This window comes from Cnephaeus nilssonii, assembly GCF_951640355.1.
Source record: "Cnephaeus nilssonii genome assembly, chromosome: 20".
NCBI classification, from domain to species: Eukaryota; Metazoa; Chordata; class Mammalia; order Chiroptera; family Vespertilionidae; genus Cnephaeus; species Cnephaeus nilssonii.
Window position 1 is genome coordinate 1,481,523 of NC_137091.1, and position 13,478 is coordinate 1,495,000.

Consider the following 13,478-nt stretch of genomic DNA (forward strand, 5'->3'; position numbering starts at 1 on the left):
CACCCACGTACCCCAGCCCACGACGCTCAGCTTGAGCAGGTAGCCAGGGACGTAGGTGCCGAAGACCTCCACCACCAGTCGGTAGAGGTTGTAGCCCTCCAGGCCCATCCAGGAGAGGCAGGCGAGCAGGGAGAAGTGTAGGAAGATGGCGCTGGCACGGCAGCCAGCCTCGGAGCCTGTCAGGGCCACCGGCTCGCTGAGCAGGAAGCTCACATCCAGCAGGAAGACAGCCATCAGCAAATTCATGTGCACCTTGATGGTGTAATCCCGAGACTTCCTCCTGCATGGGGGTGGGGCAAGAGGAATGGTTATCCTGTGACCAGCGTGGGAAGGGGTGGAGGGGGGTACCCGCTCCTCCTCCTCCAGGCAGCCTTCCCAGACTACACACACAAACACCCCCCCACACACACACACACACACAGACTCCTGACTGCAGCCAAGCCATTCCCCACTTGTCCCTGTGCACCTACTATGTGCATTTAACAGCAGCCTTAGCCAGACAGCAAAATAGACAAATCAGCCACTACAACCCACCAGATGCTCCCAAAGTCAGGGGTAAATGCTGTTCTCCACACACCACAGATCTGAGGAGGGAATCCGGCGCCCAGGGGCCAGCAGCCGGCACCTCTCACAGCTCCCTCAGCCACACCCATCTCCAGGGCAGGTCTCCATGGCGGTGGGTCCTGGCCTGGGGGCCTGGAACGGGCCTCCCTCCCCTCCCCGCCCTCCCCGGTCCTACCTGGAGAAGAGGTAGGCGGCGATGGTGAGGACGCAGGCCAGGGCAGAGACGACACAGCCCACGTAGGACAGGAGGGTCAGGTAGTGCTTGTGCACAGCGTCCACCTCCACGGAGGCCACCTGGGTCCACGAGACAGGTCAGCGCTGGCCTCGGGGTGCCCCCTCCACGAGCCCGTGGTCCGTGGGGGGGCCTCCAGTGTCTGTGAACCCCCTCCCCAGACTGAGCAGACTGTGGTCCTGTGAGTGCATTTTCTGGAGGGGCCTATAGCTTTCACCACATTCCCCAACGGGTCCCTGACCCACAAAGGCCGGAGCCCTCACCAGGTACCCTCTTCTGTCCAGGCACTGATTAGTTTTCTACAACATTCAGCACGGGATTAAGGGGTCTGGGATGGAGAAAGCACCCGCCCCCGGGAAGAGCTGGAGGCCACTCTGGTCCCTCAGACTCTGGGTTCTAAGATTCTGAGAACACGGACCTCGGACACAAAGCTTCTGAGATTTTGGGGGGATCTACACTGGACCTCAGTACCCCCTCGAGGGCTCCTTAGAAACACTCTCCTAGCCCCACCCCAGCCCCGAGGAATCAGCACCCTAGGTCAGGGCCAGGAGTCTGCATTTTTGTCATGCGCCAAAACTTGGCGATAAACGGCAGGGGTTTTAGAGACCAGCTCCTTTCCTTAGGAGCTGTGTGACCTGGGGTAAATTGCTTAACCTTTCTGAGCCTCCACTTCATTATAAAGCGGGACAACAGGAGCCACCTCAGGGGTTGTTGAGAGGAATGGGTGACAGACTATCTGAAACGTGGCGGGCACACAGCAGGAACTCACCATCAGAACTGCGAAGTAGGTCAGGTGGTCGCAGAGGCAGGACGTCTGCATCTCTCTGCTGATGGTCTTGCACCCGGCGCTGCTCCAGCTCCCTGGGCCAGTCACTGAGGAGGGGACAGCATGGGGCTCTGATCAGGCCCAGTCTCCCCGGACCCCACCGAACCCCCAGTAGACTGTATCATTCTTCCGAGCCTTTGCTCCACCTGGCAGATCCCTCATCTGCCATCACTCCTTCTTCAAAGGCCACCTTGTCCAGGAAGCCCTCCCTGATTAACCCATGTCCCCCACCCTCCAGATACCTGCCCAGGGCAGACCCCTCCACACTCACATGCCGAGCCTTCAACCCAGAATACACATTGTAGAGTCACGTTCTTCTGTAGGGACCAGGAGGGAGAGTGCATCCATTACAGTCCACCCCTTCGTGGCCAGACAGGAAGTCAGTGTCAGGCCACACACACACACACACACACACACACACACACACCAGTGGAACCTGACTGGCTGAGCGGCCAGTCAATCATTTCGTTAAAGACCAGTGACTCAGAAGAGAGGGGGAGGAAAGGAAGACATGGCCAAAGGGGACCCTTGTCTCCTCGCTGGTTGGCTCACACTTACCGGCTGTGGCTGGTGCTGGAAGGTGAGCACCACGGGCTCCGAGAGGTTGGCGACCTTGGTGTTCGGCACAACAATACCCAAGACCTTCTCACCCAGGACTTGGCTAGAATTCTTGTCCTAGATATGAGGTGGGGAGAGAGAAGGGAGGGGCTCGGGGCTGAGAAGGAGGGCCCAGAAGTCCCCCGGGCTCTCCAGGCTCCTGTCTCTGGCGTGCTGGGCTCCCGTTGGAAACCGGGGTTGCACTGTAGTCATTGACACTGTAGTGAGGACGCCGCCCTCAGCCCTCCCCCGGGAGACGTGCAGGGCGCAGGCCCACTTCTGACTGCAAGGAAGGGCTCTGACTCCTGGAGGAGGGGCTGGGCTCCACGCCTTCCTTCCTTCCGTCCGTCCGACAGACACGGCTTTTCCCAGGGGGCCCCCCCCGTACCTGGAACAGGGCTTGGCTGCTGAAGTCCACCAGGAGGAGTCTCCGGGCGGCCTCCCCGCTCCGGCCTTTGGTCTTCTGGAAGAGCGCGCGGGGCAGCAGCACCGAGTACTCCCGGACGTCCCCCGGACCCTCCTGCGGACCAGAGTGTCCTTGGGCTCAGCCAGAGACAGACCCCAGGCCCCTCCCCGCTCCCACGCACACACTTTCCCGGATGCTGCCTGACTCACAGCAGCCCTGCTCCCCCTCCTTCGCCGGGCGCCAGCATTAGCCGGGAGCTTCATGGTTAGAGCCCAGGCCCCCGGGGCACACAGGCCTGGGACCATCCCCTGTCATCGGGCTTCAGGCGCCAGTCCTGCCTTCGGCACCCTCATGTGTGGGAAGCGGATGGCTCCCAGCTCACCAGGCCCACGCAAGACCCTCTCATGCACAGGCGTTCTGGGGGCGGTCTCTGTCCGCACAGATGTGCCCCAGGTGCAGGGACCAGGGCCCCCCACCTCTGTCCCCATCATTGTGCCAGGAGGGGTCCTCAGTGCCCAGGGTAGCCCCTGACGAAGGGGATTCCTTGGGCCTGGCTCCTTCCTCGTCAGCACACCTCGGGCCCTGGGGGGCCGGGGAGGGGCGTGCTCACGGCCCCCACGTCTGCTTCCTGCCCTGGCCAATCCCGAGCCCTGACCTCCTGCCCGGAGCGGATGTGCAGGTCCCGCAGGCCGGCTGTGGGCTGGAGCTTCCACACTGTGGCGTTGACCCGCTCCTCCTCGAAGGACACCGTGTCCCCTGTGAACCTCAGGGAGGTCAGCTTCGACTCCAGGCTCTGCAGCTGCCTGGCAGGGGCGAGAGAGGTGGTGACTCCTGGGGGGCGGGGTCCGGGCTGGCGAGCAGGGAGATACACAGGAAAGAGGCAGACGGGGAGAGGGGAAGGGGGTCAGGGGAGCGGAGAGAGGGGGCAGGAGAGAAAAACAGAGAGAATGACCTGCGGGAGGGAGAGAGGAAGCAGGAACATCCGGGCAAACAGGAAAGGGGGGTGAGGGTGGAGGCCTGTCCTGGGCCCAGTTCTGCCTGGACAGACCTACTCTGAGGCCGTGGAGCAGCCCTACCATCCCCGGCCTCAGTCTGCTGAACTGTAAAATGGGCCCATCCTTTGTCCTTTACTGCTGGGGAGAGGGCTTTGGCTTCCTGTCCTGGACGGCAGGGAGTGGTATTTGGCCCACACTCGGCAGGTGTGGGGCGTGGCCTGCAGGCTGAATCCCAGCTCCTCCAGGAGATGGCAAGACAAAGTTCCAGCCCCAGGCCTCCCACTCCAGTCCCCAGCCTGCCCAGGTCCAGGTCTGGGAAGGCCCCCCCTCCCCCCATGCTGAGAGCCACACTCACTGGCTGGAGTGGGTGGGCGTGGCCGCGGGCCTTCTTGGGATCTTCCCGGGAGCCTTCAGAAGCTGGCTGAGCCGCTGGAGGTCCCGTTTCAGCTCGCACATGTCCACCGAGGCATTGTGGGAGGCCGTCTGGGGAGGATCTGGGGGGACAGACCCACCTAAGAGGTCCCTGCCACACTCATGATCCTCTCAATCCTCCCACTACTCCCAAAAGATTCATTCCCATTTTATGGAAGGAAACACAGAGGCTCTGCTAGGTGGGATGGGCTCCCCATTCACTCAGAGAGGCGGCCGGCCAGCCAGGAACCTCCAGCCCCACTCCCCCCGGCTGAGGGGCATGGGGCACCCCCACCCAGGGGTCCTTCTGACCACACACAGGAGCTGGGAGGGCCAGGGTCCCTTCAAGAGGGACTAGGGGGGCCTCATGTGGTGGCTCTGGGGACTCCACACCCCCAGCCTCCCCGATGCCAGGTTCCAGGCCCTGCACCTGGGTCCCCTGCACCCCAAGGCTGCAGACTTGGGTGGACAAATGGGAACGGGCACATGTTGAGGGGCGGGGGCCTACCCTGTGCCATCAAGGAAGGCAGGCCCTGGGGAGCCACGTCCAAATTTATAAGGAGGAAAGCCTGATTTTTAGGTGACTTGAAACCTTTGGCTCATTTAGAAAACAAAAACAAAAAACAACCCTCTCTACAGGCCCAGTGAGGCCAGGCCTGGTCTGCCCTTCAGGCTGCTATTTGCAACTGGGCCTGCCTTTGCCTCAAACCCTCCCTGGCGGGGGCAGAGTCCCAGCCTGGGGGTGAGGCACCCCACCGACTACCCCGCCTGGCCTGCTGCACTGGACAGCGCCTGGGCCAAAAGCCGGCCTGCTCGCCTCAGCATTGTCATGGGCCTGGAGCTGCTAACATCTTCCAAATGCTGTGCCCCCCACACCCTACCCCTGAGAGCCCCCACCCCAGGCCAGATCTGCCTGGAAGAAAGAGCATCAGGGAAATCCTAGACCCCCAATAAAGCCTCCAGCTCCTTCTGAACACCCTCTCCTCCCTGCCCCCATCCAGTACTTAAAGGGAGGCGGGGCCATGTCACGCCTGTCACACCCTGGGGGGCACACGCGGTCTTCACCCCTCAGAGGCAGCCTCACCGCTTTCCAGAACTTTGATTTCTCTTGCTCTTCTCCACGCCCCGCCCCCCCTCCCCCCCCCCCCCGCCCATGCCAGTCAGCTGCTGGGTTCACACCCTGACTCCCTCACTTACTGGCTGTGCAACTCTGTGCCTCTCCGTACCTCAGTTTCCCCCTCTGTGAAATGGGGACAAACATCCTCTGGCTCCTGACAGCCAGTCCCTTCTTTCCACTCACTCTGTTCCCATCCTGTTCAGACTCCATCTTCCTTCACCTGGGCCTTTCCCGCAGCCTCCGGATGGGACTTGGCCCCCTCCACCCTCACCCCTCCCTTTCTGTAAATCTCCTTGGATCACACTCCCCTCTCCTCAGGCACCTTTGGTGGCTCCCCACGCCTGTGAACGAAGCCCGAGCTCCATGAGCAGACTTCAGAGCCTGTCCATTTCCCAGCCTGCTTTGCGTTCTTCTGCCTTTCCTGCCTCAGGGCCTTTGCACAAGCTGTTCCTGCCTGGCTTACCGTGGAAGGAGAAGGTGAAGCCGACAGCACTGGGCAGGCTGGTGTTCTGGGGGCTCCACCAGGAGCTGACAGAGGTGGCGAGCATGTGGGGGCCCTGGACCAGGATCTCCTCCCGGCCCTGGAAGCACAGGAGGCCAGAGGCCCGGTCACTCAGCAAGAAGTCGTTCTTGCCGTAGAGCAGGTGCAGTTTCCCAGCGTGGCGGTTCCAGGAGAGGCAGAAATGGTAGAGGCCCCTGGGGTCCGGGAAGGGGTGGGAAGCCCCGGGGACTCCAGGGAAGGGGGCGTGGACTGTGAGGGCGTCCTCCGAGTTCTCGATGGAGATGCGCAGCTGTGTCCACTGCTCATAGCGGAGGCTGCTCCTCTGCGTCTGGTTCCGCTGGCCGCAGAAGCGCAGGTCGTCCCGGGAGCCCCCAGCACGGGCACCTGAGGAGGCAGTCACTGCAGGAGGGACTCTGGGGCAGGGCCCTGGGAGGGGCAGCCCGGGGCCCAGAACACAGGAGCCCAGGATCTGGGACCCACACACATTTCACAGGTCAATACCTCAAAGGGTCTACAAAAAATGTGAGTGACCCTGCTCAAAAATCATTGGTTTCAAAATATGAAAAGAATAAACTCAAAAGTTATCATTTCTAAACTCAAAAGTCAAAGCATTTTTAAATAGCAATCGGGTATTTGATGAGGCCATGCTGCTATAGGCAGGGTTTGGGCATTGCACAAGGATGCTCTGCTCCAGGGTGAGTGGGGCGGAAACTCAGTCCATGATCCCCACCCCCAGCTGTGCCTCGGGCGACGACATCTGCCAGAGAGAAGGGGTGGCTTGCCCTGGCCCGCGTGGCTCCGTTGGCTGGGGTGTTCCGTGCACCGAAAGGTGGCTGGCTCCATTCCCTGTCAGCTCACACTGGGCTGCAGGCTCAGTCCCCGGGAGGGGGCATGCAGGAGGCAGCCGGTCGATGTTACGCTCTCACATTAATGTTTCTCTCTTCTCCCTTCCTCTCTCTAAAAATAAATAAACTATTCTTTTAAAAGGGGGGGGGGGCTTTCTCTTTTCTCAAAGGTACATCCCCTTGCTGAGCTGTGTCTGCAGGCCTGTGCCTGCCCAAGGGCTTAGGGGGTGCACTGGCCGCCGTCCCAGGCATGGGGCCTTTGATGCACGTCCCGTGGCCCCAGGAAAGCCTACCTTGAACCAGGAGGAGCAGACCCAGCAGCAGCGGCCCCGGCTGCACCTGCACTTGCGCAGCCATCTTCCGCCTTAGGAGTCACCCTGGGGAGTCACTGCCTGAAAGACAGCGGGGACGTTAGCCAGGGGCCTGACCCACAGGGTGGCTGAGCCAGCCCTGCAGAGGGGAGATGTGAGGTGGGGAGGCAAATGTGGAAAGAGCCCGCGGACCCCCCAAACCTGCCAGAAGCTGAGCATCAAGAGGCTGTGGCTGGCCCTGCTGGTGTGGCTCAGGGGTTGAGTGTTGACCTATGAACCAGGAGGTCAGTGTTCGATTCCCAGCCATGGCACAGGCTCGGGTTACAGGCTCAATCCCCAGTGTGGGGTGTGCAGGAGGCAGCCGATCAATAATTCTCTCTCATCATTGATGTTTCTATCTCTCTCTCCCTTCCTCTCTGAAATCGATATATATATATATATATATATTTTTTTTTTAAGAGGCTGTGGCTGACCAGAGCCTGGCCAAGTTCAAGTCCTGGCTGCACTCTTGCTTGCCACAGGACCCTGTCTGTATAAGTCACAGAAAATGGGGCCCTCTGGACCCAGCAGGGCAAGGCTAGGGTCATCTTAGCTAGGATCTGGTGGGGAAGGCTCCACAGCGCCCCCTGGAACCACTGTGCCCCCTCCAGGCCTGGAGGAGACTCAGGAGAAAGGGGGCTCTCAGCGTCCTCCCCAGGAACCTCACACCACCATTCCCAACACCCAGCTCAGAGGACACCTCCTCCAGGAAGCCTTCCTCAAATCCCTCGGCTGGCGGTCCTGGCCTCCTTTGGTTCCCACCACTGGCCAGGCCCCCTTTACTAGCCTCCCAGGAAGTGCAGGATGGTGCACGCCCTCCTCAGCCCGCCAGGGAGCGCCCTCCTAACCCATCCCTGTGGACAGCCTAGAGCAGGGAGGTGGGGTGAACCAGTGAGAGAAGAGGGAAGGATCAGCGCGCCCATGGCGCCCTCTACAGGGGCCAGGGGAAGGGCGCTTCCCATCATGACCACCAGGGGGAGCCAGTTTCCAGGGCTCTGGGCCTCTGGAACTGCAGTGGGACGTCCTGAAGGGGAGACACTCAACCTTATGGCTCAAGTGGGGTTGGCCCAACTACCCTCACCTCCACCTCCACCTCCACCGCGGGGTAGAGGGGGCACTTCTGACCCACCGTGGCCTCTATTAGCTGAGCACCTACTCTCTGCCAGCCTGTGCTGGCCCACCCCGCCTCGTACCTATAGTAACCCTCTCCAACCCTGTGACGTGGGCCATACTGAGGTGCGGGGGTAAGTGACTGGCCCAGAAGCCCGGAGTTCTTCCTGCCTGGTCAGAACTGCAGTGTCTGGCAGGGAAGCTGTGTGCCTGGCACGCACAGAGATGGCAGGTGGCTTGGTCTTTGCCACTGCCATCTGGCCCTCTGACCACGTTGGGCGGTGCCAGACGCAGACGGGCACCCTCATCCTGTGGGGAACTGCAGATGGTCATGGTGACAGATGCAATCACCTGCCACAGGCCAGACAAAGGGAAGCCTGGCAGCCTAGGGGCACGCGAGGAGTGAGAGTTTGGTAGAAACCAAGGCGGGCTTCCAGGAAGAGGTGGCGTTTAAATGGCCTGTTTGAGGGTAGTGTTAAAGGGAGGGTGACTCAGGCCAGAGCTGATTGTCTCCTGCCTGGGCCGTGCCTTCCTCGAACTAACCCGCCCCCCTCAAGTGGGAGCTAGTCTCTATGTGTAATGGACCCTAATTTCTTGGGCCTCATCAGTCCAACCATTGGTCAATCGGGCTCATCGTCCTGCTCTGGTGGCATCCCAGGACCCCTTCGAAGAAGGATGTGGGAGTGTTTTAGGGAACAGTTTCCTAGGCTGATTTTTAACGTTTCACTCTGTGGCCGCTCTGAGCATTTTGACCCCTTTTGAAACTGCCTTCTGCCGCCCAGAGCAGAGGAAGGAAACGCAGCACCCAGCACAGAAACATGCCCTCCTGGACCCCCTTTCCTTCTCCTCTCCGGGCCTCTGCCGCTGTCTACCCCTGACTCCCTATCCCAGTGCCACCTCTTCCAGGCAGCGACCTCTGCTCTGACCTCTGCTTTATCCTGTGAACTCGTACTTCACACATCACTTTGAGAATGTGGCACAAATTCTTCATGTGATGGCATTTGTTTCATTTTATTTTAAATGTATCTTCATTGTTGAAAGTATTACAGATGTCCCCTCCCCCCCCCCACTGGCCCCCTCCACCCCAACCACATATGGCTTTTAGATTTGAGGCCTAGAGAGGGCCAGCGACTTCCTGACGTCACACAGCAAGCGAGGACGGAGCTGGCCAGCAGCTGCGCATCTCTCTGGCACACTGGCCTTCAACGTGAGCTCCCACTGTCCGTGGACCCGGTCCCAGGACAGGGTCTCAGACCCCTCGTTGTGAATAGGACTAAAAATCAAGCCGGCCTCCGCGTTCATTGCAAGAATTAAATGAACTGATAGCCGTAAAGGAGTTAGAACAGGGCCGTGTGTATGGTAGAAGCCATCTGTGTCAGCGAAACATCTCTGTATATGCTCAGCCGGCGGGGCTCAGGGGTTGAGCATTGACTTATGAACCAGGAGGTCATGGTTCGATTCCTGGTCAGGGCACATGCCCGGGTTGCAGGCTCGATCCCCAGTGGGGGGCGTGCAGGAGGCAGCCGATCGATGACTCGCTCTCATCATTGATGTTTCTCTCTCTCCCTCTCCCTTCCTCTCTGACGTCAATAAAAATGTATTAAATAAATGTATGTCTCCCGGCTGTCACAGGCCCTTCCTGTGTCGCCCCCTCCCCCTCCCCCCTCCCGGCCCCGTGCCGTGTCCCGTGGCCTCCGCAGCACCGTGCCGGGAAATTCTCAGAGCGTGAAGCTTCCTTTCCGGAGCGCAACGGGAAGACTGAAACCCCACCCAGAAAAGTCCCCTCCTCGCAGCCGGACCTGAGACTGCCCGCAGAACCCGGGGGGCAGGAGAGCGGACTGGGGACAGAAGACCCCAACCCAGATCTGCCACCCCACGCTGCCCACTGGGCGGGTACAGTCAGTTCCCATGATGAAGGCCACACACTCCAGCACCTCCAGAATGCCCTGGTCCCCACCCCACGTGCCCCCACCTGGCTCAGCGGGAATGAGGGCGGGGGCTGTGCCCTGCAGGCTGAACCCCATACACGAACCTCCACATGGACCGCGTGGCCAGAACCCCTGGTCTCTGGATCTGGGGACCCACAGAGCTGGACAGGCCTCGGCCATCAAACACTCTTAGAGCCAACCAACCGCCGGTCCCCAGGCCGGACCCTCGTCTGCCCTCGCACAGCCCTGGCCAGGCGGGAAACAGTACCTCGATGATGACAGCAGACACCCTCTCCACCAGCCCACGAAACCCTCCGAGCCACCCCGGAGGCTGGTCCTTTGCAGATGAGGAAACTGAGGCTAGGGAAGGGCTATCTGTTCCCTGATCACCACGGGGGGGGGGGGGGTCAAGGCGGGGCCCTGGGGCTCGCTCTAGAGAACTCTTCGCAGACAAAGCTCCCGGGATGCACATGCCCTTGGCTTGGAAGATCCCCAAAGCCAAGGAGAGAAAGTGGGGGACAGTATAGCAGTGCAGAGAACTCCAGCCTGGGAGAGAGGGTTTGGGGGCCGAGCCCCTCGGGGAGCCCCCCCCCCAGCTCCCCTCCCAGAGCAGCTGTCCCTGACCTCAGGCTTCCCCTAAACACACGCAGAGAGCAGAACAGTTAGGCCCAGCCTGGCGCAATGGGGGCCACCGCCACAGGGTCCCCAGGATCCAGGCGGAGCAGCGGGCACCCAGGGCTTGTCTGGGCCGGGAGAAGGGGCTCCGGCTCGGGCCCAGCCCTGCCCTCCTCGCGGTGGGAGGGGCCATGGGCAGGAGACCCACAGCTCACTTTCTCCCCAGGTCCGAGTCACTTCCTCTGCCAACCGTGTCCAGCCACGAGTCACCGAGTCACGGCTAGCCCGAGCCCTGCTCCTGGGAAAGCCATTTCCTCAGAGGATGGAGGCGGAAGTTGAGTGGACACGACCTGGCGGCCCTGGGGTGAAGCCTTCCCCGCAGGCACCTCCCCAGGAGGATGCTGGGGGCCTGGTCCCCGCCCCGCTCCTTCTCCTTCCCTATGCAGACACTGGCCCACACCCACCTCCGTGTCCCTTTGCGTCCCGATCCCTGCGACAACACCACTCATCTTCTGAGAGTCACTTCAGACACACCCTCTCCGGGAAGCTCTACCCAACCTCCATCTCCCACCAGAATGTATTCACCTCTGAACTCTTGGGGGGGGGGGGGGGCGTACCATGGCCCATACCCAACCCCATTGTCACGAGGTCACATCAGAGGGGCCCAGGCCTGCCTGTGGTGTGGGTCAGACCCCCCAAGGGAGTTGACTAAAATGCATTTTCACAGCCCCTCTTCCTCACAGCAGGTCTGGGCTGGGACTGGGGAGCTGGCTTTAACAAGTCCCTCCAGTCCCCTGGATTGACACTCGCAGGCTTGGGAGCCACTGGGGGGCAAGCCTGGGATAAAATGGGGAGCCCTGTTTCATAGAGAAACTCAGAGGGGTGGGGCCTGGCCCAGGTCATTCAACAGGTGAGTGGCAGCGCCAGGCCAGCAGCCTGTGTCCAGGCGGAACCTCTTCGCACCCCGGTGGCGAGATGCGTCACCCTTTCTGGAACCTAGACGGGGCCTCCCAGGACAGCCGGCAGGAGGCGGGTGGGTGGGGAGAAGGCAGCCAAGGAGGGAGGGACCCCTCCTGGGGCTTTGGCATGAGCCTGGGCTTGCCCCCCTGGTGGGAGGACGGGGGAGAGGACCCGCCCCGCTTCCCTGCCCCAGCCTGGTCCTCGGCTGCTTCTAGTGGGGGATGAAGGGGGGCGGGAGGGGGGACAGTATCAGCAGCTGGCGAGGCCCCTGAGCCCCGGGCAGAGGCCTTAGGAGGAAGGGATTGGCCCAGGGGAGGGACGGGGAGAGGGTGGGTGAGGGTGCGGATGAAACCTGGAGAGTGTAAGTGTGCCAGTGGGTGGGATGTGGGTGTGCATGCCCGGCGTTTGCCGTGTGCGTGTGCGTGTGCGTGTGTGTGTGTGTGTGTGTGTGTGTGTGCAGGGAGCAGAGGGGGGGGAAGGGAAAGAGGCTGCGAGTGGGCGGGCTGGCCCTGAGGAGCCGGGAGCTGATCAGACGGCCTCCAGCTGGGACGGCAGTTAGGTCAGAGCAGGGGGACCCCTTGCAGGTGCTTCCTGGGGGGCACAGGAGGGGGGCGGAGAGGACCCTCCACCCGCGGTTTACAAACTGCTTAAGTCAGTGTTGCATAGAAACACCTGAACCCAGCACGTCGAAGGAGGTGCCCGCTCATCTGGATGGGACCCAAGGCCACACCCCACCCAGCCTAGACGGAGCACAGCTCGCAGACCCCAGCCTCTCCCTCCTCCCTGTTCCCGCTCCCAAGTGGGGGAACCGAGGCCCAAGCTGGTGACCGCATAGGGCCTCCCCCCAGGAAGGGTGACCTGCATTGCTGGGGAAACACAGTGGCTTCCGGTTTTAGGGATCTGTCTACAATAAAGGAGAAGAAAAATTCAGCGAGCAGCCTTCCCAGAGACAGGCGGAGGCCAGAGGCTGGAGCACACACTGCCCAGGGTGAGCCTCGCACCTGCCCCCACCCGCCGGAGGGCTGTTCCTGCCCGCAGCCACCGCCCCGCGGCGCTGGCCCAGCGGGTCCCAGGGCCACGGCTCCCTCTGCCTGCTGGGCCCGGCCCTGTGGGAGGAGGGGGAGGGGGCGGAGGGGGCGCCCCTGCCAGTTGGAGACTCTGAGTTCTCCCGGGAGCCGGTTAGCGGGAGCAGCCCCTGCAGCTGCTCTATGGGAACCGCAGCATTTGCTTCAAACCCCAGAGAGGCCAACACAGCCACCCACCGGAGAGGAGCTGGGCTGCGGGCTCCCAACTCCGAGCCTTTGCCCGGCGGGGATATCAGCCTCAAGACACGTCTGTGCAGGTCCCGATGCCCTGAGCCTCCGGCCTCCACATCCCCATCTTGACAGCCTTCGTACTCCAGCCACACGGAGCTGGACAGGACACCAGGTGGTGCCCTGGTCGGTGTGCTCAGTGGTTAGAGCGTCCGCCCTTGCACCAGAGTGTCGCTTCATTCTAATCCTGGCCCAGGGCGCATACGTGGGTGGCAAGTCTGATCGCTGCCCCCAGTCGGGGTGCTTGCAGGAGGCAGCCAACCGCTGTGTCGTTCTAAAACACATGGAAAACTCAGAGCACTTCCTAAGAAGGACTACTTCCCAAGTTAGCGAACGGTTGCAGGCCTGCGTGGTCTTGTCTAGTAGCACACAGAAGGTTCTGATACCAGGTGCACCGGTTAATGCGGATTTTGTCATCAAAGACAACACGATAATTTCAAGAGAAACATCAAAAGTGCTTTATTGAAAGTAATGTCCATTGCTAGCTACACATTTCCCCATCTTTCAGGTAATTTGTGGATACCGTCCCAATAGAACTTTTCTTGTTTTGAGGTGGACCATTCAGAGACCCGATTTTCCACTTCTTCGTACGTTTTGAAGTGCTGCTCAGAAAGTGCGTGTGCCATCGATCAGAACAAGTGGTCATCTGAAGGAGCAAGTTCTGGTGAATATGATGGGTGGGTTAATACTTCCCAGGCAAGATCTTT

At 61.0% G+C, this 13,478-nt stretch overlaps 1 protein-coding gene across 3 annotated transcripts in view; it reads right to left on the reverse strand.

Annotated features, from left to right (window-relative positions):
- The window catches only part of ADGRG1 (adhesion G protein-coupled receptor G1), a 37,596-nt gene that overhangs the window by 2,630 nt on the left and 21,488 nt on the right, over positions 1-13,478 (reverse strand). For all 3 annotated transcript variants that reach the window (XM_079759419.1, XM_079759420.1, XM_079759418.1), the window contains exons 2-11: positions 6,789-6,887; positions 5,612-6,034; positions 3,976-4,114; positions 3,281-3,428; positions 2,608-2,739; positions 2,181-2,297; positions 1,894-1,939; positions 1,566-1,669; positions 740-858; positions 12-280 (exon numbers count right to left, since the gene is read on the reverse strand). In XM_079759419.1, the coding sequence (XP_079615545.1) occupies positions 12-280; positions 740-858; positions 1,566-1,669; positions 1,894-1,939; positions 2,181-2,297; positions 2,608-2,739; positions 3,281-3,428; positions 3,976-4,114; positions 5,612-6,034; positions 6,789-6,852 (1,561 nt within the window). In that variant the 5' untranslated portion in view covers positions 6,853-6,887. The remainder of the gene's footprint in view (positions 1-11; positions 281-739; positions 859-1,565; positions 1,670-1,893; positions 1,940-2,180; positions 2,298-2,607; positions 2,740-3,280; positions 3,429-3,975; positions 4,115-5,611; positions 6,035-6,788; positions 6,888-13,478) is intronic.